Raw genomic sequence first — 27,825 nt, 5'->3', positions numbered from 1 at the left:
CTGTGCTAATGTAAAAACAGAAACACACAAACATGCATACAAAAAAACCCTCAAAACATTGCCCTACAAGTGGTAGTTTCACTCATGTAAGTAATAAAAGGAGAGGTCTGTAAAGAAGACAAGAATTTGTGTCACAGGTGAGATGATCTAAGTTTGTCTTCAGGAAGGCCTGTTCTGATGACCCATTGCCTTTAACCACTCTCTTCACTCCTTCACCCTCTTCTAGACCATTTTCAAAATAAATAAACTCCCTATTTATTCTTATTTTTATGATGAGGAGATTTGAAGCCTGCCAGCAACTGCCATTTAAGATATTTCCCATCCTTTTGGACATTTGTTTGGCTTTTATGTTTTGAAGAAGCAGACTGAGGCTGCTTGTTATCTATGCATAGCATGGAGGATCAATGCAAATGCCTAGTAGTGTAGTAAATATGACACTTTGAATTTGCAGGTGGGAAGCAAAGGCATACTACCTGGCATATTACAAAGCAGAGGCATACTACAAAGCCATCTATGTATAGCTGAATGACCTGTAATAGAAAAATGGATGGTGAAAAAAGTAGCAAATACAAAACCAGAACAAAAAATACACACTAAACTAGAAAAAGGTGAAAGGTGAAATGTGAAATCTATCCCTTTTCTATAAGCACACATGGAAAAAATAACATCTAACCTTTTTATTCTTGGCTTCTTCCACTCCCCTCCCTTTACATTCCAAGAGAAAAACTGCCAGGTTTTGGCCGTATTCACTTTTCTTCTGTTGTTTGCCAGTATTAGTGCACTCTAGCACACATTCTTTCCTAAGACTTCAAAACAAGTCATTTGTTAGGTCTAACTTTAAAGAACCCAGCAACACTTCCCTCCTTTGCTTATAGCAAGCTGGGTGGTATGCAGCACATTCATATACCCCAGCTTATACGCTATGGGTTTGGCTGAAATCTTTAATTGAAAAGACTCTTGAACCAGACTTCACACTCCATGCCTTGTGTTATTGTAGATCAGAAGACCTCTCACTGATACATTTGAATGCTTCTAATGTTCCATTCATCCTAAATTATACACTGAGGCAAACATACCTGTGTTTTCCTTATTGAAGCCTCCTGATGCACAGCTTCAGTACTTCTGTTCTTTAAACCATTTCTAAAACCTTAGATCTGGATCTGCTTATCGTTACACATATAAACAGAGGGTGAATTCACCTCTGCACAAAAGGTTCACATGATTTGACTGGTTTAGGATTTTAGTTCAACTCTGAGTTTTACCAAGAAAGACTAGTTAACATCACTCAAAAATAAAATATTGAGTGATATAGGGTGTTCAGTACCTGCTCTTTCCATATAATGATGCTAGACTGAGGCTATATTCACATCTAGTGTAAAGTCAACAATGAAAACTGTGCTAAAGCTGTGTCTATTTAAAACAGTTCTTAATCTGACTCTGGAGCAGCAAAAATGTAAATATCCATCATCTTAATTCCAAGCCTTCAGATTTTAATATTAGCTTTGTTAGCCCTTCTATGGGATTTTTTTTTTGAAGATCAAAAAACACACCACAATGAGAGCTATTAGAATATAGGTAAGAATTCTTGTGTCCTTCTCTCTTTCTCTTTGTTTCAGTCTCTTTTTTTTTCTTGGAGTAGGAAAGAAGCTTACAGTGATCTGCAGAGATATTTGCCTGATGCCACCCAATGAGTAGTGGAGTGAGGAAAAGAACAAAGAGATCCTGATTGCTGAATAACCCTCTCTGATGTACCAACATCCTCAGCCACAAAGCTCTGAATTTGCATTTTGAGGGAATGCTATATGGGATGCAAAAGAATAGTAGGAAACCACTGGCTGGAAAAACTTTAGGTTTGGTTTATTATTACGTTCAGCCACAAGGTAGATCAATTCCAGATCCAACTGCCTCAGCATTTGGCATTGTGCAGTTCTGGTGTCATGGTTCACTCGCTATTATGAAAATCAGCTTATAGTGTGTTTTGATGTACTTTCTGCAGTTGATGCAGATTGCTAGGTATGAGAAAGGAGAAAGAACTATTATGATTACAATACTCAATAAGCAGTAGGGGGTGCCTTGTTATATATCTCAGTCTCCTGGAGGTAGTGTTTAGCACAATTGTGCTTTTAGGCAAACAAAACACTCTTAGAGGTCAAAAATCATTGTATAGTGATTAAAGATACTGACAAAGCAAAAAAAAAATGAGTTAATAGCATGTTTAGACTCTCATTTAGGAAATTTTGCAGAAAAGAGTGTTACTTAAAACTAAGTGCTATTGACCATTGGAGAAATGAGGAAAGATACTATAATCTTACGCAATCCTAGTTTTGCTCTGTTCCCTTGACCTGGATTAACCTTCTTCCTTTTATCTGTATTTTAATTCCAAACACCTCTCTTGAATGCGACTGTATCCAGGTCTCTGCTAAAACCTTTAATAAGCAACACTAAGGTCAGCGGAAATAAGTTTGAACACTGTTATTATTTCATACAAATACTATAGGAATCCTTGACTCTTCCATAACTATTAGTGATTTTGATCTCTAGTGAGATGTTTGGCATCTGGCTGTATTTAGTTTATTGATTCCTTTCTTAAATGGTTACCTTTCAAGAGCAATTTAAAATACATGTTTCTTTTTCTAACTTACCATTTACAGGCACACACACGGCACAAAGGCTGCATGGAACTGGGCCAAACATGCTTTTGCAAACAAGAAGTAAACAGCAAAATGGTCATTAAAATCTTTCAGTCTAAATATTTCTATTTCTTTCTTGAGTGAAAAAAAGATAAATTTATATATAGCACACTTCCACCACTCTTGCATTATGACTAACTGCTGCTAACAGGCTAATGAAATATCAGCTGTGCATTCTCTCAGTTTATTACATTACACTCAAATGTATTGTTTCATGAAATCAATATTAACAAAGAACATGTCCATTAAAATGTGCACACTGTAGCTGTACATGGAATACAGCACATAAAACTTGTTGGCTTTAATCAATAAAAAGCACAGAGCTGCACAAAATTTGCTAGGTCATGAAGCTACGAAGCTATTAAACCATGAGGCTTTTTTAATAATAAATCTTTTTTACATGGACATGAGTAGCTAATTCTTTTATAAATCATTAAGTATTCTTTTCATTATTTGCATCATATTAATACCTAGGGGACTTATTAATGGACAGGGACTCCAGCTGTTCTATTTCCAGTAGCTGCTCACCCTTACATGGTGTATTTGACTTACTTTTAAATTGGTTCCATTCCAAATTGGTTTGGATAAAGGCCACACAGGCAAGGCCAATACTGCTACATGGACTGAAAACTGGCTGGCAGACAGGGTCCCTTAACCCTTAATGAGTGAGGTTCAGACTGACAAGGCCAGATTAGGGGTAACATAACCAAGAATACCTGTGAACTGAAGATCCTAGAAAGCATGTGGTATAAAGCTGGGTGCTTGGAAAGATAACGGTGTCACACAGCAGTGGGTGTGAGAAAAAACAAGGGTCTATGACTCAGGTATTCTTAAAATTATACTTGGAGACATATATTAACTTCTTACCTGGAAAAAAAGGCAGATGACAGACTACAGTGTCTTGATTCTAAGTGTAGAAATTCCCTCTGTGCTTCTTCTTAGCTTCTGCTTGCATTTAAGAGAACAAAAGAGTCAGAACCATCCCCTCCAAAAAGAAAGCAAGCAGGGAGAAGTCATTTTGGTTGTAACACCTAGGCTCGAGGCAGAAGACATGATAGTTGCCAGGGTCCCAATACAAAAGGGCTTCTGCATCTTTACAGGTGATTATTGCAGCAGTTGCCTCAAAAATCAAGTTCCAAAGTCTTGAAGTAGCAGAATACTGAGTGCCCCTACAGCTGGTTAGAAGGAACTAAGGCTTTTCACTGGTCTGAATCTAGTGCCAGAAAGTTAATCCCATGATGAATGGTCTTCACAAAGTTGGCTGTTCCTGGTCCACATCAAAATTGGCATTAAACAGCAGTCTCAATAAAAGATCAGAGGAACATGAGCCAACTTAGGCTATCACCCTTTCAGATTGTGTTTGGGGTGCATTCCTGGGGCTCTGGGAGAGGCTTGTAATGCCACTAACATCTTTCCTTTTCACATACATAGAGATAAAGATGGCAAGTTATCAGGGAGCAAAGCAATAACACCACGTGTGTCCTGAAGACTAATGGAACAGTGTAGGCATCACCCTGAAGTAACATAAGATAAAATGACTCCAAGTAAGACAAAACCACAATACACGGTAAGAAGGAAGAGGCCTTCCTTAGCTCCATTTGGAAGAGTTTTCCTAGATTATTTTTTCTTACTATTTTCATCCAGAAAAAGATTACCAGGATGGATCTTTTTTCATTTTTTTTTTTCCTGAACAGATAAACCTCTGCAAAGCTGCAAGTGACTGCAAAAGGGACTTAAAATGAGATGTCATGCATTTGTATGACTAGGTACCATTGCATTGCCCATGTTCATTATGAATAAGCATGAATCACTCCTCACTTCTTTATGATGAAATGATGGCTTTAGAGAATTGAAATGTCAATTTCAATAAAGTCAGGATTTACTAAACTAAACAAACTAATTTTCTCCCTTGCTTTTTAGAATTCCCCAATAGTTTTCTCACTTTAGACTTGTCAAGCTTTTTCCCACTATGATTCTAAATTCCTCTTTTACTACTTAATATAACATATGTTAATTCCATTTTTAGAAGTAGGATTTGAGGTGAATAGTAAGCTAACTAGACCCAGAAGTTCTCATAATTTAAAAAGGAGTTTTGGAGGGCTTTTTTGCGTACCTGAAAAAAGTTCAGCCAAAACATCTGGAGGAACATCCAGGATTCAGTCTTTTGTTTTCAGCTGGTTTGCAATGGAAAGCCTAAGAATAACATCTTGAAGACAAGTTTGAAAATGTGAAAACATGCATAGTATTTCTGGACAAATAAATAGCAACATTTGTAAGAGACATTTAAATGTGCACAAAAAGGAATATGTGATGTCTACTGTTTATGGGAATGCTTAACTAAAATGATAAATGAAAACTTACTGTATTCAAGCTGGGATCTACCTGTGAGCTGCAGAAGATAATCCTCATTAGTATAGATTCTCTGAGCAGTGATTGAAGAACCCATGATACCCTCATGTGCTGCACCAAGACATTACACACTGTGGCATTATGAAACCAATGGAGCTATCAACAAACATGACATGGGTTAACTGAAACTAGAATTTTGCATTCTTTTAAAACAAGAGAGACACCAGGGATATTTTTTTTTCATTTTATTTTATAAATCAATACCTTTATAAACATACAAATAAACCAAATATATTATATTTGTGTTGAAATATCATTTCAAGGTTTTACACTGAAGACTAGTTTGGGTTTAGAGCTGAGTTTAGGAAATATTTAAAACTCAAAACACTGTAATTCCAAAAACATATCACCTTTTTTCTATCTTATTCTGTAAAGAACACTATCAAAATTAAAATTAGATCATTAGACAGAAGGAAAGTAAACAAATCACCAGGTAGAATATGAAATTAATTTATAAAGAGTCTGAAACGCCTTTGTTTAAACCAGACTTAGAGTTACAAATCGTTATTTCTTTTGATCAGGGAAACTTCCAATTAAATGTTTGACTGTCGTTCAACACAATACTTTGATTTTAAGCAAAACATTATTTTCACCACAGATAATCAAAGGGCAGGGATCAAAGTAGTGTTACTAGCTCTCATGGGAATAAAATTCTTTACTGAATCAGGGTCTTTACAGCTGGACTCTCTTCACATCAAAACACAAGATCAGTGATGAACTGTGAAAGACCAATGAATCCACACTAGAAACTTTCAACAATGTTAATGAAATTAATATTATTATACTGAACTTAAAATCAAACCTACCAAATACCAATGGTTCTGCCCTCTCCTGAACACAGTTTAGTGTGCCAACTCTCCTCAGCCACTTCTTTTTCCATTGAAATACTCATGTTGCCATTCACATGAAAGAATGTATCTTATTATAGAATCATAGAATAGTTTGAGTTGGAAGGGACTTTAAAAGGTCATCTAGTCCAACTCCTCTTCAATGAACAGGGAAATAAATCTTCATTGCTACTAGTTCCAGTTAACCTCTGGCAATGCCAAGTTTACAAGTTTATTCTGAATTCAGAACTGAACTGATTAGAAATCAGACTCAACAATTCAGAACCACTGGCAAAAATCACTTTAGAAGATAAATAAGTGACAACTTCACACAACATAGCATTACAGTTTTTGTAATTCAGACACCTTGGGCTCAGTGCTCTTGCTGTTTACACTAGAACAAATCAGTACTGACTCCACAAAGTTACTCAGGTGTGTAGCTGTTTTTGGACAAGAAGTAAGAACCTTTCAATACTCTTTCCCATCATGACCTACAGAGCTGGTAACCAAATGGCAGCATCCCATACATCCCATACCTTCCTGTAAAGAGTCTAAAAGAACCAATAAAAAAATTGTGTGCTAAACAAACAAATTAGTAACATTTGCCACTACTATCCAGCTAACGACTTACAAGGAACAGCAATAGCGGGCACTGTAGTGAAGTTTAAAGAAAGTGTCTAATAGTTACAGTAGTAGGCTTCAAAGGCAGAGGACTGAGTGATCCCCTACAATGAAGACATTGTTAGTAATCTAACTGATTTCCAGATATCTTCCAATATATTCTGAAAATAAACTTAGAAAGTCAAGACCAGTGGTGAAAATCCCTTGATACAATAAACAGTTAAACTACAACCTGTATATAACAGAGCTTTATAAGTTAATTCTTACTAAATAACTGGGAGGGAACTGTAGGTGTTAGAAAGCCAGTTACAAGAAAAAGTGATGTTGTTTCCCAGTTATTCCAATAGATTTTATCCAGCAGCACAAAACAGCTAGATGGAAGTCAGTCCAAACAGGTGGTTTTTTGTTTGTCCCACTCCTCCTGTTCTGTTGAACCAGCTATTGGCTGGATGTCTTTCCCCACACTACGTCTTATTATACAATGTACCAGGTTTTGCTGCCAGACTTCTGTGAGGCGAGGACAGCTTCAGCACATGCCTCCTTTCAGGGCTGAAAGCAGATTCAGACCCACTGGCTCAGTCCAGAAGCAATCCTGAAATGCTCTGAAGAGCCAGTGTAGACTGGAAAATTGAATGGAAGAAACACTTTCCCCTCAAATACTACCTCTCACTTCATAGACATGACCATAGTTAACACCACATGCCCACAAACACTCCTCCAGCCCTTCAAACCTGAGAAATGCAAGATCCCATTTGGTGCTCACTTAGAGAAGATCCAAGAATATCTCTGGTGAAGTCCAAGAAGTTACTCTGGCCTGAAGGCAGAACTGGAAGAGGCTTACAGTGTCCATGAACAATACAGGAATAAAGATTCTTTTTTATCTCATTTTCCTGCACAATCTTCCATTCTAGTTTATCTGCAGTTGTCCTTGTGGACCGTTATCTAGGCAATTTCTGGAGCCTGTATACAGACAGAGATGACTGCTTGCAACCAACTCCACTAGAAAACACTTTAAAAAATCACCCACTTGTCAGTTTTCCTTGTAGCAGGCAGCTAATGAAGTTAGCAGCAGTGACCCTTAAAGTGATAGATAATAGAGTACTCATTGTTAATAGTAATTATTCCAAGCAGAGATGACAGGGAAGGAGTGGTAAGGACTCCTCTGCTCTGTTTTGATTTGTGGGCTGTTGTTTGCTTTTTCCTAAAGCAGATTTGAACAAAAAAGGGGCTCCTTCAGTGTTTAATGAGTTTCCATTCTCTATTGGCTTCATCTTTCCTCCTTTTCCTGCTCAGACCCAGGCTGCTTCTAATCTGGCTGCATCAGTAGGCTTGCTGCAGCAAGCTCACAGTGGTCCCTTTCCAGCAGGGGCTTCGGGTGGATGCTCCAGGGAGCCTGAGGAGGGTCCCTTTCTGCTCCCATGGGCTGATACGATTTCTCACCAACAGGAACCTCTTGGTGACAACCTTGTTCTTTCTCCTCTTCTGCCAAAGTCTCTGCTGTTTTGTCATATGTTATAGGCTGTTCTTCCACTGGAGAAAATGCATATGTATTACTGAAAGCCATTTGAGAAGCTCCACAACAACTAAGCTAAAAGAAAGCTAATAACAGCTTTGAAAGAGGAAATCTATGAAAGGAAACACAGAAGAGGATTCCGATAATTACAAAACCAACTCATGTCGAAAGAACAAAAAAACAGGCAAAGTCAAGACCTTGCACAAGATTTTCAGAAATGCCCTACACAAATTTCATGTTTAAACGTTTTAACACCCAAGAACAGGAAAAAGCATGCCTGTGACAAGAAGACTTACCTGCCTGGCAAAATTAAAGCCACTGCTCCAAAGTCTAAAGATCTTAGAATTATTCACTAGTATGGTGTAAGAACTTTCTTTAACATGTTAGAAAAGACATCAGATTCTTTATTAGTCTCGAGTCTAACATGGTTGAAACACTTTTCTAATTTTCAATTAGGAAGATTGGACACCTGTCAGGGGAAATTTCTGTTCCAATAGCTCCATCTGACAAAACTATAAATGAAAACAGAGCTTCCTAATGGGAAACATCAGGCTTCCTTCACTGGACAATACAGTTCTACACATGTTCACAATATTAGTCTAACCAAGTAAATGTGAGGCATATTTTCTACTGATGAATAAAGTGACTTCTAAGGATGGGTAATTTTGAACATCTTGCAAGATGCCTGTCCATTTGAGTATCCTCAAACATTTACCTTTGCATATTTTTAAGTGACTAATGCAAATCAGGTTCTCTAGTTCCTGACTTCTGTAGCTGGGATGTATATGTGGTAAACAAGACACATGCTTAAGGATATCAGTCGTCATTCATTCTCATGATTTGAGCAATTAAGAGATTCAGTTGCCATCTATAAGGCAGCATTTCTTAAAACTCAGGGTGGTCCAGCAGGTAACCTGTGGATCATGGAAGTCTGTTGTGTGCCTTTGTGCTGCCTGGTGCCTTTGCACCGTTGATGGGAGGCACATCTCTGTTATTCATCTCATCCTTGTTTAAGCAGCAAACAATGCCTAAGCAGACAAACATCTCATTTAACACAAAAAGCAAAATAGCTGCTGCTGCAGGGCAAAAGGTTTCTCGGCAGACCTGTATCATGTCAGTAATCCTGCCTGAATGAATAAGGACTGTCAAAGTATGTCATTCCACAGATGTACATTCCCCATCAGTATGATGAGCACAACTTACTATGAAGCAAACCTGTGAAGTTTTGTGTAAGTGCAAAAATATGATATTATTACTATCCCTAGAAGCATCTGGCATCTTATGAGTGTGAAAGCACTGTTGTAATTCCTCATGAATAATCTGCAAAATGAAGGACTGAATGGCCTCTTCACAGCAATATAAACATTTCTGCTGTGCACAGCAGCTTTAAACAGGCCAGAAATATAATTTTGATTTCGCTGTCTCCTCTATCAGCCACTGCTCCTGCTGGTACAAAGTTGAGGAGAGATCTAATAAGGAAGGAAATCCTACTCACCATATTCTGAAGGACAGGCAGGATGAGGATCTGCTGTCTCACACTCAATTAGATCAACCGCTTTAGTCTCCAGAGAACTGTTACACTCCTTAACAACCGCAAACTGTAAATGCATACAATATGCACAAAATACACAGAGCCTAAATAATATAAAATGAACTGGTTTTCTGAAACCCAAGAGGCAAACTAGAAGGTCCACACACTCTAACCACAGCAGGGGGAAAAAGGTCATCTTGGCTTCTGGAATGACCCTTCGCCTGCAGATAATTAAACATCTGAGTTGATGACAGACCCAGTCTTTCTTTGGGAAGTACACAGTCCCAGCCTAGTGAAGAGAACAACCCACTTTCTTGCCTTGCAAATCAACCTTTCCAGAAGCAAGAGCAAAAGTTCATGAAAATCAACCCTCTCCACAGTACTCAGGGCTGCTTTTAATGTGTTAGAGACCTGCAATCAGACAGCAAGAAACCCTGTCAGGCACAGGGAAGGAAACGCTTTCTGGCGCTCAGCACCACCTAGGGTGTGCAATGCCATCATCCAATGGTGACAGTGGAAGCAATGCCTCAGAAACAGAAGATGGGACCCTATAGGGGGTCAGGCTGAAGAGACCAGGAGGAAAACAGAAAAAACTCAGAGGCAGAGGAAAGCAATGTGAAGCACTGTGCTGAAATAGTATAGAGGGGAAAAGGGGATGTTGAAAGAGCAGAGACAGGGAAGAAGAGAAAGCATCTGTAAATAAGATGTTCCAACAGAAGGATTGACAAATTCAACCGTCCAGGTGGGTAATTGGTGGATTTATGTGGATAGATCGCAGATGTAGCAGGTGTGACTACTTAGGCTTCAGTTCATTTACATAAAATCTGTAGCCTTACAGCTGCTAACCCACATGTGACAGACCCCAGGAGGAGATTCATCTACACACAGTTCTGCAAAATCTCTTTGCCTGTGCGAAACAGAACACTTGCTGGGTGAAATGTCTCAGAACAGCAATAAAATTCAGACAAGTGCAGAAGTTTACCAAGAATCACATATCCATAAGACAAACCTAGCCTGGCTTATGGAACTCTAATATGAATGTGAAAAAATACCCAGGCATACCCTTAGCTAAATGTAGTCTCACCTGAAAGAAGTAAAGGAAAAAGTGAATGACACTTGGACAATTTATAGGTATATTTTCAGTATCACAATACCTAGCATTTGTATGTGTAATAGCATAAAAGCTCATTACTCACTATATTAGCCTAGATGGGCAAGAACAAGGAAGTCTTTGCACTCCCTCACCCCAGCCTCACAAATGAGCAGTAGCACTGTGGGCTACAGAATGAATGAGTTGCATGAGCTGTTTAAAGTCAGACATCCTCCAGTCCCCATACACAGTCCTTCATTAGGATTATTGATGCTGGGTAAATAAACAGCACCCAAAAACCTATTTCAGTGCCTTAAAAGTTGAGGAGCTATAGACTTTTCTAACCCTGACATAGTATAATCTCCTTTTTATACATAAAGCTCCCCAGTAATCCACTTGAAATGAACAGTAGAAATGGACAACTTCCTGCTGCTTTTTGGCAACTCAGCAGTTTCTGTCCTTAGTGCATGCATGCATGAAGTCCCAGTGAACTTAACACTCAATGGCTACATCAGCACAGAGAAAATCACATGCATGAAACCCCAGGAATCCATTACTGTGTAAGCAGCAGTAATTAGCAAAGGGTCAATGATTTCTTCTGCCATCCTGCAACAAGCCATTTGCAATAAATTACATCATTAATGTATTTGATGTCTCCTAGCACAAGAATTCATGGTGAAATTTAACACAAGTGTGTAATAGATGAGTAGGTTGGATTTATTTTTGTTGATTTGGTCCATTACTTAGCTGGTTAATTACTCCTATGCTCAGCAAAAACGTCATTGACCACTAGTATTAACTGGGGAGACAACAGCAGGTGGGGACAGAGCTGATGATCTGCAGGCCTCCTAGAGCAGTGCTCCCAGGCAAAAAGCTGTTCTCATTCCCAACAAATGTTTCTGATTTTCCTAGTCTCAGGTATTTTGCAAACTGTGTTTTTTGTCTCTGCTGTGAACAAATGATGGCATAGCCACAATTCAGCACATTTGCTGACTAATACCTGGAGGAGCTCTGTTGGTAGTAAAAGGTCCACAAGAGCATGCTGTTGACCAGCTAAGGAGCAATATATCCTAACCAGGGTCAAGTCAATTCAGCACTCTTAATATGTTTGATAGTTTGTTTCCATGCCTATGCACTAACAAATCCTGCCAGACAATCTAAACTATGGGCATAACTGTACTTGTTTTGAAGAGTCTATGGTGCTTAGCTAATGTGATGCTACCTGGATAAGTATGGTGATACCTGCATTGTAGCAGCTTATTCAGACCTGAACGGTATGTGTGTGCAGACAGGCTCTCAGGGTAAGTCATACCTTTCTGAGAAAGGTGTCTCAGACCTGGCACAGATGCTAGTTACATCACTTTTGCACACTACATGTTTCAGTTGCAATCCACCCAGCAGTGTAATTTCATTTTAATACCAGTGAGAGTCAGGTCCTTAGATCAGATCTGACGGGGCCAAATTCTCTGATGCAACAACTTCAAAAATGACAACAGAAACAGGCCAGTACAAACAGATCATGATGGCATTTCTATCAACACCAGTGCAAAATTAGTATTTTATATTCCCTCCCAAACTGCCCAATAACATTCTGGTTGTTTTTCTTTACAAGGTAGTAGCCTCTAATACAAAAACATCTAAAATGTTAAAACCCCATAATAAAGTTCAATATCTCATGGAGCGCATACTTGACTTCCAAAGAGCCTTTTTTACGGAGGGCATGCTTTCCTGTGAAAATAACTCTGTGATATGCCATGTCATCACATTGCCATTTCCTTAATTTAGAACACAGTTCCCCAACTGTTGTTTTCAAAGCTAACAATAACATTGGATAATGGTTGCAATACATCCAGGCAGCTGTGAACTTTGAGGGATAACAATGAGGTAAGATGAACTAGGGTTCACAGCAAAGCGCTTGATGACTCTAGCAGTTATTTAATATATTTAAGATGTGAATTATTTGATGGATAATCTCAAGTGGATCCCTAACACTCTTTGATCCTTCCTGCTTCCCTCACCACTCCACATTAATATAGTTACCCGAGACTTGTTGCTAGTAGCTGTCACGTTCTCATTGTCAGCACGGCTGCTGGCTTCTCTTATCGCTTCTGCATAGAGATTCTTCCTATACAAGTTTTGACTTCTGCAACAGAATAAAAGCTGAAACAAATTATTTTGCTTTGGGAGGAACAGATGCTGCTTCCTTTCACCCATTATGCTATGGGTATTTACAGAAGGGGTATATAATTCTTTTTCTTTCATTGGTTTGGAAGGGTGTATTACTGTCAATTACTGCACAGTGGTTAAAACAAGCAGCTTGTCAGAAACAGAAGTCAGTAAGAAGTGAACAAATGTTTGCTCTAATGTGCCATCTGTAAAGAGTCATTTATTAGGAAAAAAAAGCCTTAATAATTTTAACTATCCCCTTCCTTTTTCTTATATTACGCTATTTTTAATAACATTCCTCTTATATTTAGGTTTCAGCCCACACAATGAACATTGTGAGTGAAACCCAGAAATAGAAATCTGACTTTATTTTTGTACACCATTGATAGCTACAATTATGAAAGTAATTTCCTCATTCATCTGCAACATTTATGAAAAAAAAATCAGAAATAACTATAAAATAAACAAACTAAAAGCCACAAAAACTTGGAATTTAGACATTTCCAGGAAAAAGTATGACCAACAGAATTAACTCAAGAGGAAAAAAAGCCAAGAGGACAACCTGGAACTGGAAAAGGAAACAGATAATCAGCCCTAAGTAGCATTAAAAAATAGTATTTTTACAGTTAAACAGCAGTCACTTATAAGGCACTATTAAAAGCCCATACAGACCCCAACATAGAAAACATGGTCCTAAGAAAAAGAACTAATTTACGCTGGTTGAGCTTCAAATAAGTGCATTTATATTGACTTTACATACATTTTTTTTTCTTCTCCCAAACATCAACTAATAAAATTAATGTTACACTCTTCAAATTCCAGAAATCTCAAGTTGTAAAATTCATTCACTTGATTTATTCAAAATTAAATTTAATAGACATGTATCTAAGAAAATAGGAATTTTCTTTTTATTTTTGCATCACATTCACATACTAACTGGGAAAGTACATGTGTTGCAATTACCATATGTTGTTCTCGCCATGACAATACAATGTAAAGAAAATTTGCTTTTTGCTATAAATGAGAAAGACCTATCTATCTCCATCATGGATTTTCTCACCAGATTCTCTACATCTTCCTACTGCCTCCCGTAAAGGATAAGAGTGGGACTGCTCATATAAATACAAACTGGTGCCAGAATTGAGGATATGTCCACAGAACAGAAGGCTGGGAAATTAGTCCAGTTTGAATTTTCCTGACACAGTGGCAAGGCTGCTGTTCTGGTTTTGTCACCTGGATTTGCCATTCTGCATTGCAGCTCTTAGGGCTGACGAAACTCAAGCCTGTTACTTACGAGTCCTAAAATCCCTTTCACAGATCTCACATACAGACACAGTCCCCAGCTGGATGCCCTGCTCAAGAGGATCACTAATTCTACATCTTACTTTATAGCACGCAGAGTAACAGATGCCAGATGGACTTGGCGGGGATGGGAGTCTCCATGTGCAACTGAGCACAAGCAGATGAGGCAGTGAAATTTAGTTGACTAAGCATGGTGAAGAGGCCAAGAATTTCTCATTCCCAATCCTTCCTTTTCTTTTATGGCCTTGGCCAACTGAGGTGAAGAGATTGCTTAAATCTGTGATTCAGCTTTTTTTTGCTGTTGTTGGAAAAGAGCTGGTTTTTTGAATCCCAAAGATAGGAAGCTTGACATACTACGTACTTGTCAGACTACATTATCCTAACGTTAAGATTAACACAATGATCTTCAGCAGGCTTCAGTCATTGAGAAACCAACACAATACTCTTATTCCTGGGCTCCAGTTCACACATTTTTCAAACTGGCAGGTGTAGATCTTCAACTTCATTTCCTCCAATTAAAATGAGATAGGCATCTCTATTTTATAGGGGGAGGTACAGGACTATTACAGACTTAACCAGTACTTTTCAAAATACAGTAGATTACGTGAAAAAACTGTATAGCAATTTCAACTCAAATGCTGGTTTTTAGGCTCCAGTTAAATAGGGATTTTAGGTCAGTGTTTTCATTTTGATCTAGTTATGCTAGTAACAGCTGCAGTACAAATTCAGTCAAGCATGTAATTGAAAACTTGTTGTTGAAATAAATAGTTATATTGATCAAAAGCATTTGGCAGGAAAGAAAGGTAAATCAGGAAGGAATGACAAAAGAGAGAGCAACAGAAGAGAAAGAATATCCTCACACCGTAAACCCAGTCACATTCTGACTATTTTTCATTACATAAGTTTATATGATATACATGGGAAATAAAAGAATCTCATGATTTGTCTATTCCATATGTATCGTTGCGCTGATTAGCTTCTGAATCCCATGTTGCGAGAACTTAGCTTTAATTCCAGACCCGTACCAGTAGTTACTAGAAAATAAGAAATTTGGCAGCTTCTCTACTTTATAGATTAAATACACCAGGTTGGATGAAGCCTTGGGTGATATGGTTTAGTGTGAGGTGTCCCTGCCCATGGCAGGGGGGTTGGAACTAGATGATCTTAAGGTCCTTTCCAACCCTAACTATTCTATGATTCTATGATTCTATGCTAGGAACCACTAAATAACAATGGAAAAATATTAGCTTCCATATTTAACTTCTTTTGTAGCTTACCTTTTTGTGCCTAGGACAGTCTAATTTTAAAATTAGCTTAAACAACAAACAAAATCCCTGCACATGGAGGGCATCATTCAGTAGGAGACTCTTGATTTGGCTGCTGTCTGGCTTTTTATTTGTTTACTTGAAAATATAAATATGCATTTAAACAAGAGCTTCTAAGAACAGTTATTTGCCAAGGTCATGGCCAAAAGACTTTAACTTATTAAATGCTGAATACTTTCTAGTCTAAGGGACATGGACAACATTTAATTTAACATCAGACTGGGTTCTCAAATAGTGACTGCAGGGTTCTTTTTTGCCATGAAAGAATTCCAAACCTGCACAATTCGTCACAGCCATGGAAAATGCCAGGGAGTACTTTTACAACAGATGTGCTTTAGGCTCACAACCCTGATTTTATTTTTTCTACTGCATGGAAAACTACTTTCACATTTGTTGCTGGAGGCATCATATGGAAGCTTGGTATTGGAAGGTTAGTGTGCTGCTTTTCTCTATGGCAAGGACAATTTCTGGTGTAACACTACACTGAAAAGGAAGCAAAACCAAACTAACAGGATAGCTAGCAGAGAAGAGCCAAACCCTGCCGTGACAATTTCAGAGATCTAGAGCTCTTAAGGGAAATCAAACAAGAAGTAAACAGCATGCTCTTGAATTCTCTCATCAATACAAATTATTCCTTCTCTTCAAACCTAATCAGATCTATTCTTCTCCCCAGACATGCCACTCACTAATACCAGTGTGAGTATTGTAGGCAAGATACATGCCAGATCTTTCTGCATTATTCATAGATCCAATTATTGACAAACAAAAGAGTAGGATGATATGGCAATTTTCACCAGCTGAGGAACAGCTCATGCTCTTCACCATGAGCCCCCTGTGAAAGTCAGCAGCACCTCAGTCCCTGTGGCACACATTCACAGCATGTGTTTGGAAGAACTACCTGTGGCAGTAGGCAGCCAGGAAGCCCAGCAGGATCAGCAGGACCAGCCCTGTTACACACACGATGATGGTGATATTCCTCATCTTCACCCTCTCGGCATGCTGCTGCTCCCACCACTCCAGGTCACTGAACTGGCACCGCTCCCCAACATAGCCTGTCACACAGCTGCCAAAAGGAAGTAAGCATGCTTTGTAACTGGCGGCAGAGGAAAAAACACAGATCATCGCTTCACTTTGCGCATTGATTTATCATTGGCAACAATTAGAGAAATACCTGGTTGAATTTAGTAGTGGTGAAGACAAAATCACTTTAACAGAATGGCTGTCAAAACCTGTAGAATTCAACATTAAAAGACTTCTTTTACTGTAATGCTATTGAATCACCTATAGAACTATACAGAGAGATTACAATTTTCAGATTCTAATAGGTAAATAATAGAAGAAAATTAATGATTAGTGTTTCCCTAAGATATTTCATTTAACTCTTACCAGCAGCAGGCTGCCCTTTCTTTCAAATAGCCAGTATGGGACCTAATTGCACTTTCAGAATGATTTGGTTAAGGCAATCAAATTTTAATCTGAATCCTTATTTTAAAATAAAAGACAAATGAAAGTGGTTAAAAAAAAAACCAACAAAACAACACTTTGTATGAGATTAGAAATAACTTCATAATTAAGTCTTAATAACAGGCTTCTTCTGTAGGAAGTTTTCTATTATTTGTTCAGTTTTACCATTCTAAAATCCAACATGGAAATATCTTACCAGTCCATGAAAGCCTCAAATCAGAATTACTAGAAAGTGAGAAATATATCAAATATAATCTTAGCCTAGATTTACTGGCCAAGGTGAGAGATATAAAAAAATGAAATACCAAATATAAAAAATGAAAAGTATACTCAATTCATACTGATCTCTCTGCAAAATAAGCTCAAATCCTTCTCTCATTTATCAGTGTAGTTTTATTCAAGTCAAAAGACTAAATCAAATGAGCAAAAGAAGCAGGATTTGACCTGCAGCAACTTTTACCTAATGTTCTGAAAACACTATATCAGCATTCATTATTAAATCAGGCACGAGCACTCCTTGTCACAAGTCAGAACACATATACGTTGGAAAGCAGAAAAATGATAATTTTTTAATGTAAGATCACAATAAATTCCAAACAAACTAGAAGATTAGTTTGTAGTGTACGAGCTTTTATTAATTAAAATACAAATCACACTTGGTATGCGATTTTTGCGGGATAACTTTTCTCCAGGACTTCTTTTTGGTATTTAACATACTACAGCCTACATGAATGAATGCTGCCATCTAGTGAGAATTCAGCACTGCGAGAATTCAGCAAGGTCCGCACACAAATCCTGGCTCCCAAAAAGCCGGCTAAACTTGGCTGCTCCTAAATTTTTAAAACGGCTTGCATTTCCACGGTAAGAAATACAAACATTTGGATTCTTATTATGCACTAACACGTAGCAAATAAAAGAAGAAAGATGTGATCCAATTTGAAAGTTCTGCAGTTGTAGACTTTTTAGCTTCAATCGGAGAGACTCAATGAAGAGTGAAAAGTTTTCAGTTCCTCTAAAATTGACACTAAAAATTCATAGCAAATACCAGAGATGACCGTGAGTCCATCTCCTGTAATGGCTTTCCCCAAGGGCTTTGCTGAGTCTAGGAAACCCACAGCAAAATGCACCCACTTCATTCCCATGTATGTACATGAGATTATAACATTCTTTTCATATTCCTGCTGGTACAAAGTTCTGTAGGCAGGGGAGAACAATTTTATTTAAAAATAAGGAAGACTAGGATTTGTAGTGCTTGCAGGAACTGCCTGGTACAGAGGTTCCTGCACTGCAGTAGGAGGAAGATCAGGGGGAACGGTGGATCAGAGAAACCCGTCAGCAACAGTTTGTTCTCCTTACTCCAGGTTACACAAGGACCATTCAAGTTTCTGAGACACAGAGGGAGATTCTCCTATAATTGAACAGCATTCATGCCCTGCACACATGAAACCCCAAGGGAGGGGACAGGAACTGGATTTGTCCTACTGTAATTTCTTTGATGTTTGATTTTAAAGAAAGATGTAGCAAAGATTCAAATATAACCAAGTTACACAATTAAACACTAGCACTAATGGTTTTGAAGAAACGATTACCCCATGGCACTTCGCTGTCACACTGACCAGGCCAAGGCTGACTTCTGAAGTTACAAGATTTTCTTTGCTTTTACCAGTAACTGCATTTGGGGAAGCACAAATGAGGCTTCACAAAAATATTGACAGGAGGAAGGAGGTCTCATTTTTAGGGTCTTATTGCTATTCTCCTTGTTCTTAAGAGAACCATCATGCGGTACTCTTTCTGCCAGGGACCAAGACTCTTCAAACTGTAAGAGAAGATGCTGACACCAGACTTCTCCTCCCTGGTCCCAGTCAGAGAAGACAAGACAGAGTCTCGAAGGTCCTTTTCTATCCTAGTGACTGCTGGGATGAACAGCTGGATGAACACATGAACAGCAAGGCCAACAAGGAGGTATAAGTCATCATTGCACAGGAGAGAGATCAATCACCTCATTCATAAAGTCATGAGCTCTAAGTCGTTTCGCAACTTATCTCACATTTCCAAAGCAAAGAAGAGTGCTTAGGGGACAAATCCAATCCTATTATTAATTGCAATGAGTGCGAATGGATTGATCATTAACAGAAAAGAGCAGAGTCTGATGATAATTGCTAGCATGAGTGATGAACAGGTAATTTATGGACAAACACTTCACTCTCTGCACTCAACTGAACCCTAACAGTACCATTCATCAGCACAGACAATATACATTTCTGTACTTACTTGCAGGCATAGTCCTGTAGATCAGAAACATAATTGCACACTCCACCATGGAGACAGTATGACTCGTATGAAGGAGGACATCCTACAATATCACCTTGTACAGGGACTGTAGAATATTCATTGCTGACAGCAGTGGGGGTGACAGTAGCTTCTGTAACACAGTATTCACAAGGGTATATCAAACTTTTGGCAGCATCTTATGAAAGAATTCCAGAACTTTAAGGAAAGTAGGCAAAAAATCTTTAATTTTGATCAATTACTTGTGTTTTAATCCTTTGCTTATGTTGCTTATTGAATTTAGGCATGCAGAACTTTAGATCAAAACACTAAATATGCTTGATTCTAGATTTGCAATGAAATACTCACAGAGTTTGGCTGCATTTTGTCTAAGATGTGTGAGTACAGCTCTGAAGAAAAACTTCACTGACTGTCCAGTTGCTTAGGCTTAAATGATATTTAAGGTGCAGCTTTAGGGTATGGTAAATCTTTACCATGCACAAAATGCCAGAGTCATATGTACAGGTGAAGGGTGACTGTACTTCATGCACTTGGATCTTAGACTAAGAAGTTGTCACACACAACTTGTTATTATGCAAATCATTTCTACTCTGCTGCCATCCACTTGATTACATCTGTGTGTGACTGCAGATTACATTTTTTATAGTTTCAAGCTCAGGTACAGATAACAGCTTACTGGGGAAGCAGGGAACTCTATTGACCCAATTTTGAATCACACAGTGTCATTTATATAGATATCTAGACTAGCTAGTTTTAAAGGTAGCTCTAAATCTTTGCCCAGAATGATGTACAGTGCAGACATGCCTTTATAGAAAATAAGTGCTTTTTTACCTTCTTTGATGCTACAGCAAATCTATAGGTCAGAATCAAATATCTACACAGCAAAGAATTTCTAGCAGTATGGTTGAGCAGAAATGTGCCTTATCACTCTCATACGTTTTATGGATCAGTTTTATGACTCACACCAGTTTTATTGCAACATGACCTTCAGTGACATTTGTTTTTTAAAATTTCATTTGCAGGAGAACTGCCATGGCAAAAAGGCTGAGTAGAAAGGTATGAATGGTTTTACTGAACCCCAGGTGTGACTGCATCCTGTAAAGGAAATTTCAACTTGCTAAAAGAGCTTATTAGGCAAATAACTAAAATTGTGTGTTAAAATCCACAAAGATGTGGAATCAGACTTACAGCTGAAGGACCTAGAAGACATTACTTCCAAGTCATGAATCACTTAAAATCATCATCACTTAAAATCAATCCAAGTGTCCCAAGTGACACTTGAAACTACTGAAAGCTTAACTAACTGAAAAGGGGATGGGGATCCTGACAGGTGTTCTACTTTAAAAAGCCATTATTTCCTTCTGTTTTTCTGCAAAACCAAATCTGTGGCAATCACAATGTCATTTCGTCATCAGACCGTCTGGAGATCTTTACTCCAGAGCTGGAGTAAAATTCATCCTGATGAAGAGGGCTGACAGAGAGTAAGACAGTAAGCCACTCAGCTCCGTGCTTTCACACTGAATCCCTGAAATGAGAGTCAGATAGGCAGTAGTGATTATCTCCTATCATTAAACTAGTACCTCCTATCATTAAACTAGTACCTCCTATCATTAAAATGGCAACCAGATTTTCTAAAGAGTTTCAGAGCCCTTTTGAAAAATTAGCCACTTGATCTGAAAGACTGACTTATTCTGAAGATTAAATGGGATTTAAAGTATGTGCAGTTCTTGTGATAACCTTCTGCAAAGGGAAAGAAGGCACAGAAAGATTGAAAAATGACACAGACTGAAACCACCTCCAAAAATGTTACCTCTAGGAAACACTTGCTTCTGTTGATTGTAAAAGCTGTTAGGTAGGTGTGTCATTACATTTGACAGTAAAAATTAGCATTGAACCTTAACGTAGATATTTCCAAATTAAACTTGAATCTGGTCTCCTTAGCCCACCCCAAAACAGCCTCCTAAAGTAATGCTAAATGGATCCACAAGCTGCCTGTTGTCACTATATAGGGTTTCCTTAATTTCCATGTATAACAATTTATCCAAGTGCACAGTCCTTACTTAGTTAAGGTCCATTTAATTTTAATTTCTCACTCCATGTACTCACTGCAACTGATGCCAGTTCTAGAAGCATCATCAGCACATGAGCAAGTGAAGTTTCCTTCTGTATTTGTGCAGGTTGCATTCTCTCCACAGGTGTGGGACCCGATCTTGCACTCATCAATATCTGTCATCCAAACAGTCTGCAGTTAGAAGAATGAAATGCCTCAGAGCATCAGTTAAAGGGCAGCAGTTGCAGCATTGCAGTCTCCTGGCATTGGAGAAAAACACTAAAGATCTTCCTTATGCAAAAGTAAATGTAACAGAAAAGCAACCAATATATTTTCTATGACAAGTAATCACAGCCTCCCTAGTCTCTCAGAGCACGCTATGTGGCTGCAGAAGCTCTCCACAGGGAGAAGGAAAGAAAGGCTTCCCCATAGAACAGAACAAATGCAGTAGAGTTGAAGAGAAGACTTGTACTAAATATATTCTCCTGGCATTGCTAGTCATAGCTTTCACCCCAGATGAGTACAGAGTACTGTCAGTTGACATTCTTTCCCTAAGACAGCAGAAGGGTTTAGGAGTGAAGAGTTGCCCACCCTTGTACCACCTTCCCGGTCCAGCCTAAGCAAAAAATTAAGACAGAAGGAAAGGGTCTAGAAACCTACAGGTTTATCCAGCTTGTGTAAACACTTAAATGAAGTGAGTCTCTGAATTACTATGAAGAGGTTTCCCGATTACAGGAGTTTCCATGCTTAGAGCTTATGTTAGAGTGATACACACTCCTCACCCACAGCCTGTTGCACATTCTCACCCTGCCTCTGCACCTTCTCTAGTACAGCCCAAAGTGGCAGCTCTGGCCAGGCTGGTACTCATCTCCCATGCTGGCACATGGATGGTGCTGCATGCCTAAGCACCCTCCTCAAAGTTGTAGGCTTTCAAAAGGTTCACATACCGGAATCTGGGAGACTCTGGTTCACTTTATGAACTGTCAGCAGAAGACATTTGCCAGATTTACTCTGGGTCAACAAAATCACAGATCTACCCTCCCAATCTGTGTGAAATTATTGCATAACCCACTGGGACTTTTCTACCATAAAATTAAACAAGCAATAGTCCACAACACTATAGAAAATTCAGAACACTTTTAAAAGCAAAAATATGAGAACAAAACTGTTGCAGCATATTCCAAGAAATGTGATTTCAACAACACAACATGAACTTATCTTCTACCATCTTTGGATGTTCTGACACATCTCTGGACACTGTGTATGCAATACAGGTGTCTAAAATTGAAGTACAAAATCACCAGTCTCTGGTTTTTATACCACATGTCAAGTCATCAAGCTTGAAAAAAACAGAATTAGTTTCAATTCTGTTTACATCACAACAACATTACATTGTTTATAAAACGCTGTGAAAACTATCTTACCATATTCTGGACTTAAGGACTTCAGGAAGATAAAGGACTGTTTCTCAATAATAGTGATCGGTACCACGATCATTCTAACTGAGCAATTATAGGACAGGCAGTGAAAGCCCAGGGCTGCCTATGGATATGCCTTGCAGGTGGCACTGAGACAGCAAGAGGAGCTTGTCATTTCTGTCTGCACTTCCAAACATCCTCAAAGACATGAGCTCTGGATATCTGACCACTGTAGGCAGAATGCATTCTTGAACCTCCTGCCCCTGATACTTTTCACCTTGCCCATAATAATGATACTGTTTTTAATTTTTCAGTCTTCCTTATCAGTGTCAAAGAACCAAAGTCTATTGAAGACTATGTAAGAATTGGGTCAAACTTAATGGGCTTTGAATTAGGCTACAAATGAAAAAGGGAAAAGAACAAGAGAAGAAAAGACTCTCATAAAGCTCTGAGCAAACTGTGTGCTTGTCGAATACTGAGGAGAAAGCTTCCTGTTCCTTGATACTTGCAGCTAAAATGGATTAAAATATTACAAAATGAAGTGAATGAACTAAAAACCTGGCATTAGAGCTGGATGGAAAAAAATCAGTGTGCCTGATTATTAACAAGACTCTAAATGTACTCAAGTTGTCAGTGTCACACCTTGAACCTCATGCCTATTAAAGAGACCTGGAATTATTTGATGAGTATTATGACACACTCAATACCTGCTTTCGTTTATATTCATGGCAACGATTTCCAATAAAGCTCTACTGCTTCACCTCCACTTCTTTCCTCCCCTTCATTCTTCCTCTCTCTCCTGCTATAGCTACTAAAAAGAGTGCAAACACTGAAAGGAGGTATCCACTGACAGCTACAGGCTTTGCATATTGATCAGTTGCTGAGATTGCCACAGTTGAGACAAGAAGGAAAGAATCAGAAAATAAGAAGTGATAAATGTCTAGGGGAGCCACTGCCCCTACCAGATTTTTCAGAGAGAAGCATAACAGCTTGTATGACAGCTTCACAGCTTAATGGAAGGCTAGCACAAACCATAAGACATCGTATTTGCCCATTCATCCTGCCCCAGCCTTCCAGACACAGCACAGTTCTCACACATGCCCATACCATAGCAATGGACTCCATCTCCAGTGTAGCCCTCCAGGCATTTACAGACATAGCCTCCTTCTGTATTGATACAGACTGAAACGTTTCTATTACAGTGGTCCATATTTACGGCACACTCATCAATATCTGTGAGACAAAACAGGGAGGAGGGACACGTGGGTCAGGAAACCATAAGGTAAATCAATAAAAATAAAAGTTTACATGACAAATCTCCCTCAGACTACACTGTCACTTGTCATTTATGCATCTGAAGCAAATGGGAAGAGAAGGGTTTTTCTTGGTATGAAATTTGATGGGGATGTTCTGAAGAGCCTAAGACAATCAACCACCCACTTTCAACTGCAGACTTAGAGGTTCCACAGATACCACTTGGTTAAAAAAAATCGCATTTGGAGGGAATGATCCTGTTCAAAACCAGCCTTATATTCTAAAACCCTACTCAGAAAAAAATATGATATTGAGAAGGAAAACAAAAGCTTAGAAAAAAAAAATGTACCACAATGAAAAAAAGACTTATACCCATTTCACCTTCCTTTTTTTTTTTTTTTCTTTCCATAGCAATATAGACTCCTTTGAGTCTCCATGTTTAGATACCAAATGGCAAATTGTTCTGTTTCTAATGCCTTCCTATCCTGGCCTTTATGAGAGAACAAAATGCTTCCATTTACACAGTATGCAAGTCCAAAAACTTAAGACCACTCTAAGCAATGTGTTGTCTGATTATTAGAGTCTTTTTCTAGTGCTAGAAAGGAGCAAGAACAGCCTTTCACATAAACATTACATCAGGAATACTAATTTTAAGAGATTCCTTACTACATACTTCTAAATTATACATCAACTATCACAACTATGGACCGAGCTTTTATTATTAGGTAGTTTTTACAAATAAATACATTATGCTTTTATTCTCATTATCCATGTTATCACTTGTTAATAGGATTAACACTCATGACTCAGGTGAAAATAAAACATGGGACAATTAACCAATCCGTCTCACATGCTTTCTGCTCATCATGACTTTTAAAACAAGCAGTACCATTGACCTTTCTCTGACAGCTCATGGAGTAGAGCTGCCAATGTGAGAAAAGACAGATTTTCTTCCTCTCCCTCAATCAACAGTTTTTCAGAAGGTTGTATTAATGTATTTTGTTACCATAACATGATTTCCCCTTCCTGGTAAATCCTTTCAAACACTGGCACACAGCACCATCTTCCAGCAAAACACACTCTGCATTGACATAACATTCTAGTGCTGAGCAATCATCTTGATCTATTGCATAAACAAAGTGAAAAAAAATGACCAATAGATGCATGTGGACAGAGCAAAGGACGTATATATATATTATAAAAAAAGAAACCATAACCAAACCTACCCCTTCCCAAAAAAATGAACCAAAACCAAAAAACAAAACAAAACACACAAAAAACCCAACAACCAAAACAAAAAAAAAACAAACAATCAAAAGCAACAAAAAAAACCAAACAAACAAAAAAAAAAAAGAAGAAAACCAGAACATACAAAGTTTGAAACTTGGCTTTCTAGGGTTAATGATGACAAGTCAATACAATAGAATCACAGAATTATAGAATAGCTAGGGTTGGAAAGGACCTTAAGATCATCTAGTTCCAACACCCCTGCCATGGGCAGGGACACCTCACACTAAGTCTTATCACCCAAGGTTTCGTCCAATCTGGCTTTGAACACTGCCAGAGATGGAGCATTCACTGCCTCCCTGGGCAACCCATTCCAGTGCCTCACCAACCTTACAGTAAAGAATTTCTTCCTTATATCCAATCTAAATCTCCACTGTTTAAGTTTTAACACATTACCTCTTTTCCTGTCACTACGGTCTCTAATGAAGAGTCCCTCCCCAGTATCCCTATAGGCCCCCTGCAGATACTGGAAGGCTGCTATGAGGTCTCCACGCAGCCTTCTCTTCTCCAGGCTGAACAGCCCAAACTTCCTCAGCCTGTCTTCATACAGGAGGTGCTCCAGTCCCCTGATCATCCTCGTGGCCCTCCTCTGGACTTGTTCCAACAGTTCCATGTCCTTTTTATGTTGAGGACACCAGAACCACACACAATACTCCAAGTGAGGTCTCACAAGAGCAGAGCACAGGGGCAGGATCATCTCGTTCGACCTGCTGGTCACACTCCTTTTGATGCAGCCCAGGATATGGTTGGCTGTTGTCTTTGTCTAGGTGGAGCTAAAGTATCTGTTCTATAAACCTGTTCAGAGCCTCATAGTAAATAGAAGGAAGACAATCATCAAACTCTACCTGATACCATGATTTCAGCCTTCAAGAAAACACCAGTGTTCTGCCTTTCCCCACTGTCTGTATCCTCAAATATCCCACTGGTTTGTGTTCTCTGGAGCAAGGTGTCTGGTGTTGCCATTGGCATTACCTCCTTGTGCGGGGAGACACTTCCTAAAAAGACAAGAAAAAAGTGACAGACCATTTAAATCTATCGAACTAACTTTCTGATTTTCCATCACTTGTCAATTTTGCAATAATCACAGTTGTTTTCTTTTAAAATAAACGTATCATTCCAGACTAGCCTGTTCCTGGCCTCAAATTATTCCTAAAACCACTCACTGGTGGCGTTTCTCAAATACAAAAGGCAAATAATGCAACTCACTGCTCACAATACTTGTCAGCACTGCACACATCTCATACTGGGCCAAGGGAAGATTTTCAATGGTCAGACAACATGCTATTATCCCAGGACAACACCCCAGTATTTTCATTCTTCAGAGAAACCATCATTTGTTATGTAGACCAAGGTGAATATTTTTCAATGCTATTAGGATTCTCAAGGGTTTCGGGAGGAGGGAGAAGTGTCCTTTTCTTTTGGTGCTGAAGGAATGTACCTGCTGTTGTGTTGGAAGCATCCAGAGCATGACAGGCTTTTCCATCTTGAGTTTTCCCAAATCCTGGATAGCATGTGCAATGGGCAACTCCAAAATTGTTTTCACAGATCTGGTCACAGCCTCCATTCTCATAAAGGCAAGGATTTGCCCCTAATGCAGAAAAACAGGTAACTTAAGAAGTTGCTTCTTCAGTCAGCATTTCCTTTTCACTGGGTAGAGTTGAAGCAGTTGGAAAACAAATAAGAAATGACAAAAAATAGAACTTTTTTTTGGTTAATTTAAAAAAAGATGCATATAGTAAAGCATAAATATTCTCACCGTATTCCCTGGCCAGAAGCAGATTCACATACTCTGTATTTAATACATACATCACTTTTTAAATTTTATTTACTTTACTTTTTTTATTATTTACTTTACTTTTCTCCTTTAATATTTAGAGTCCTGACATCCCTGATAGAACACTGCAAAGGCAGAGGGAATCTGTAATTACTTTCTCTCAACCCTGGCCTATTTTTCTGTTTACTGGGAGATTGCTCCAAACAGAAAATCAAACTATTTGATCCAAAACTAATAAATCTTACAAAATCTTTCCCTGTGTCATTTGTTATTATTTGTGTGCGTGAGGAGTGCTGATAAATGAGGACAAATAGGAATTAGAGCTGTATGTTAGCCTTGTGGCAATTGATCAGCATCTATTCCTGTGCAAGATCATAAGTATACAAGACCTGTTAGCATTCCTGGTACACATGCCCAGATGATGCTTTCAATAAATGCCAGTCTTACTATTTAAGGCCTTTTGAAGTGCCTGTTTCTGAGAAGATAATCCTCTCCCCAGGGACATGTATTCTACTGATATCAGTGAACAAGAGGAGGCTGAAAGGGAATGACTGCGTAATTTTTGCAGTATACCTGGTTTCGCCAAAGGATGAACTACAACCATTGATGAGGGTCTCAGCATGCTGCCTCGAAGACGTACCCTGTTTTGGCCGGTCTTCTTGTCCACCCTCATTAGTGATGGCCTAGCCCAGTCAGAAAACCAAAGGTGATCCTCAAACACTGCTACATCAAAAGGGTGGCCTACAAAGAAATCAGATTTCTCATTTCCACATATGTAGAACACACACAAGAAATCATGTAAATGAAAGCAGTAT

General features: G+C 38.6%; 1 protein-coding gene across 1 annotated transcript in view; it reads right to left on the bottom strand.

Annotated features, from left to right (window-relative positions):
* Positions 1-5,271: 5,271 nt before the first annotated feature.
* EGF (epidermal growth factor) overlaps positions 5,272-27,825 on the bottom strand; it is a 60,986-nt gene continuing 38,432 nt past the window's right edge. The window contains exons 15-25 of the mRNA XM_005148689.3: positions 27,584-27,751; positions 26,675-26,824; positions 26,082-26,231; positions 24,956-25,072; positions 23,803-23,928; positions 21,334-21,453; positions 19,210-19,360; positions 16,373-16,537; positions 12,722-12,824; positions 9,556-9,658; positions 5,272-8,077 (exon numbers count right to left, since the gene is read on the bottom strand). Coding sequence (XP_005148746.2) covers positions 7,854-8,077; positions 9,556-9,658; positions 12,722-12,824; positions 16,373-16,537; positions 19,210-19,360; positions 21,334-21,453; positions 23,803-23,928; positions 24,956-25,072; positions 26,082-26,231; positions 26,675-26,824; positions 27,584-27,751 — 1,577 coding nt within the window. The 3' untranslated portion in view covers positions 5,272-7,853. The remainder of the gene's footprint in view (positions 8,078-9,555; positions 9,659-12,721; positions 12,825-16,372; positions 16,538-19,209; positions 19,361-21,333; positions 21,454-23,802; positions 23,929-24,955; positions 25,073-26,081; positions 26,232-26,674; positions 26,825-27,583; positions 27,752-27,825) is intronic.

This window comes from Melopsittacus undulatus, chromosome 7 (assembly GCF_012275295.1).
Source record: "Melopsittacus undulatus isolate bMelUnd1 chromosome 7, bMelUnd1.mat.Z, whole genome shotgun sequence".
Lineage (NCBI taxonomy): Eukaryota > Metazoa > Chordata > Aves > Psittaciformes > Psittaculidae > Melopsittacus > Melopsittacus undulatus.
This window is presented reverse-complemented; position numbering and strand designations above follow the sequence as displayed.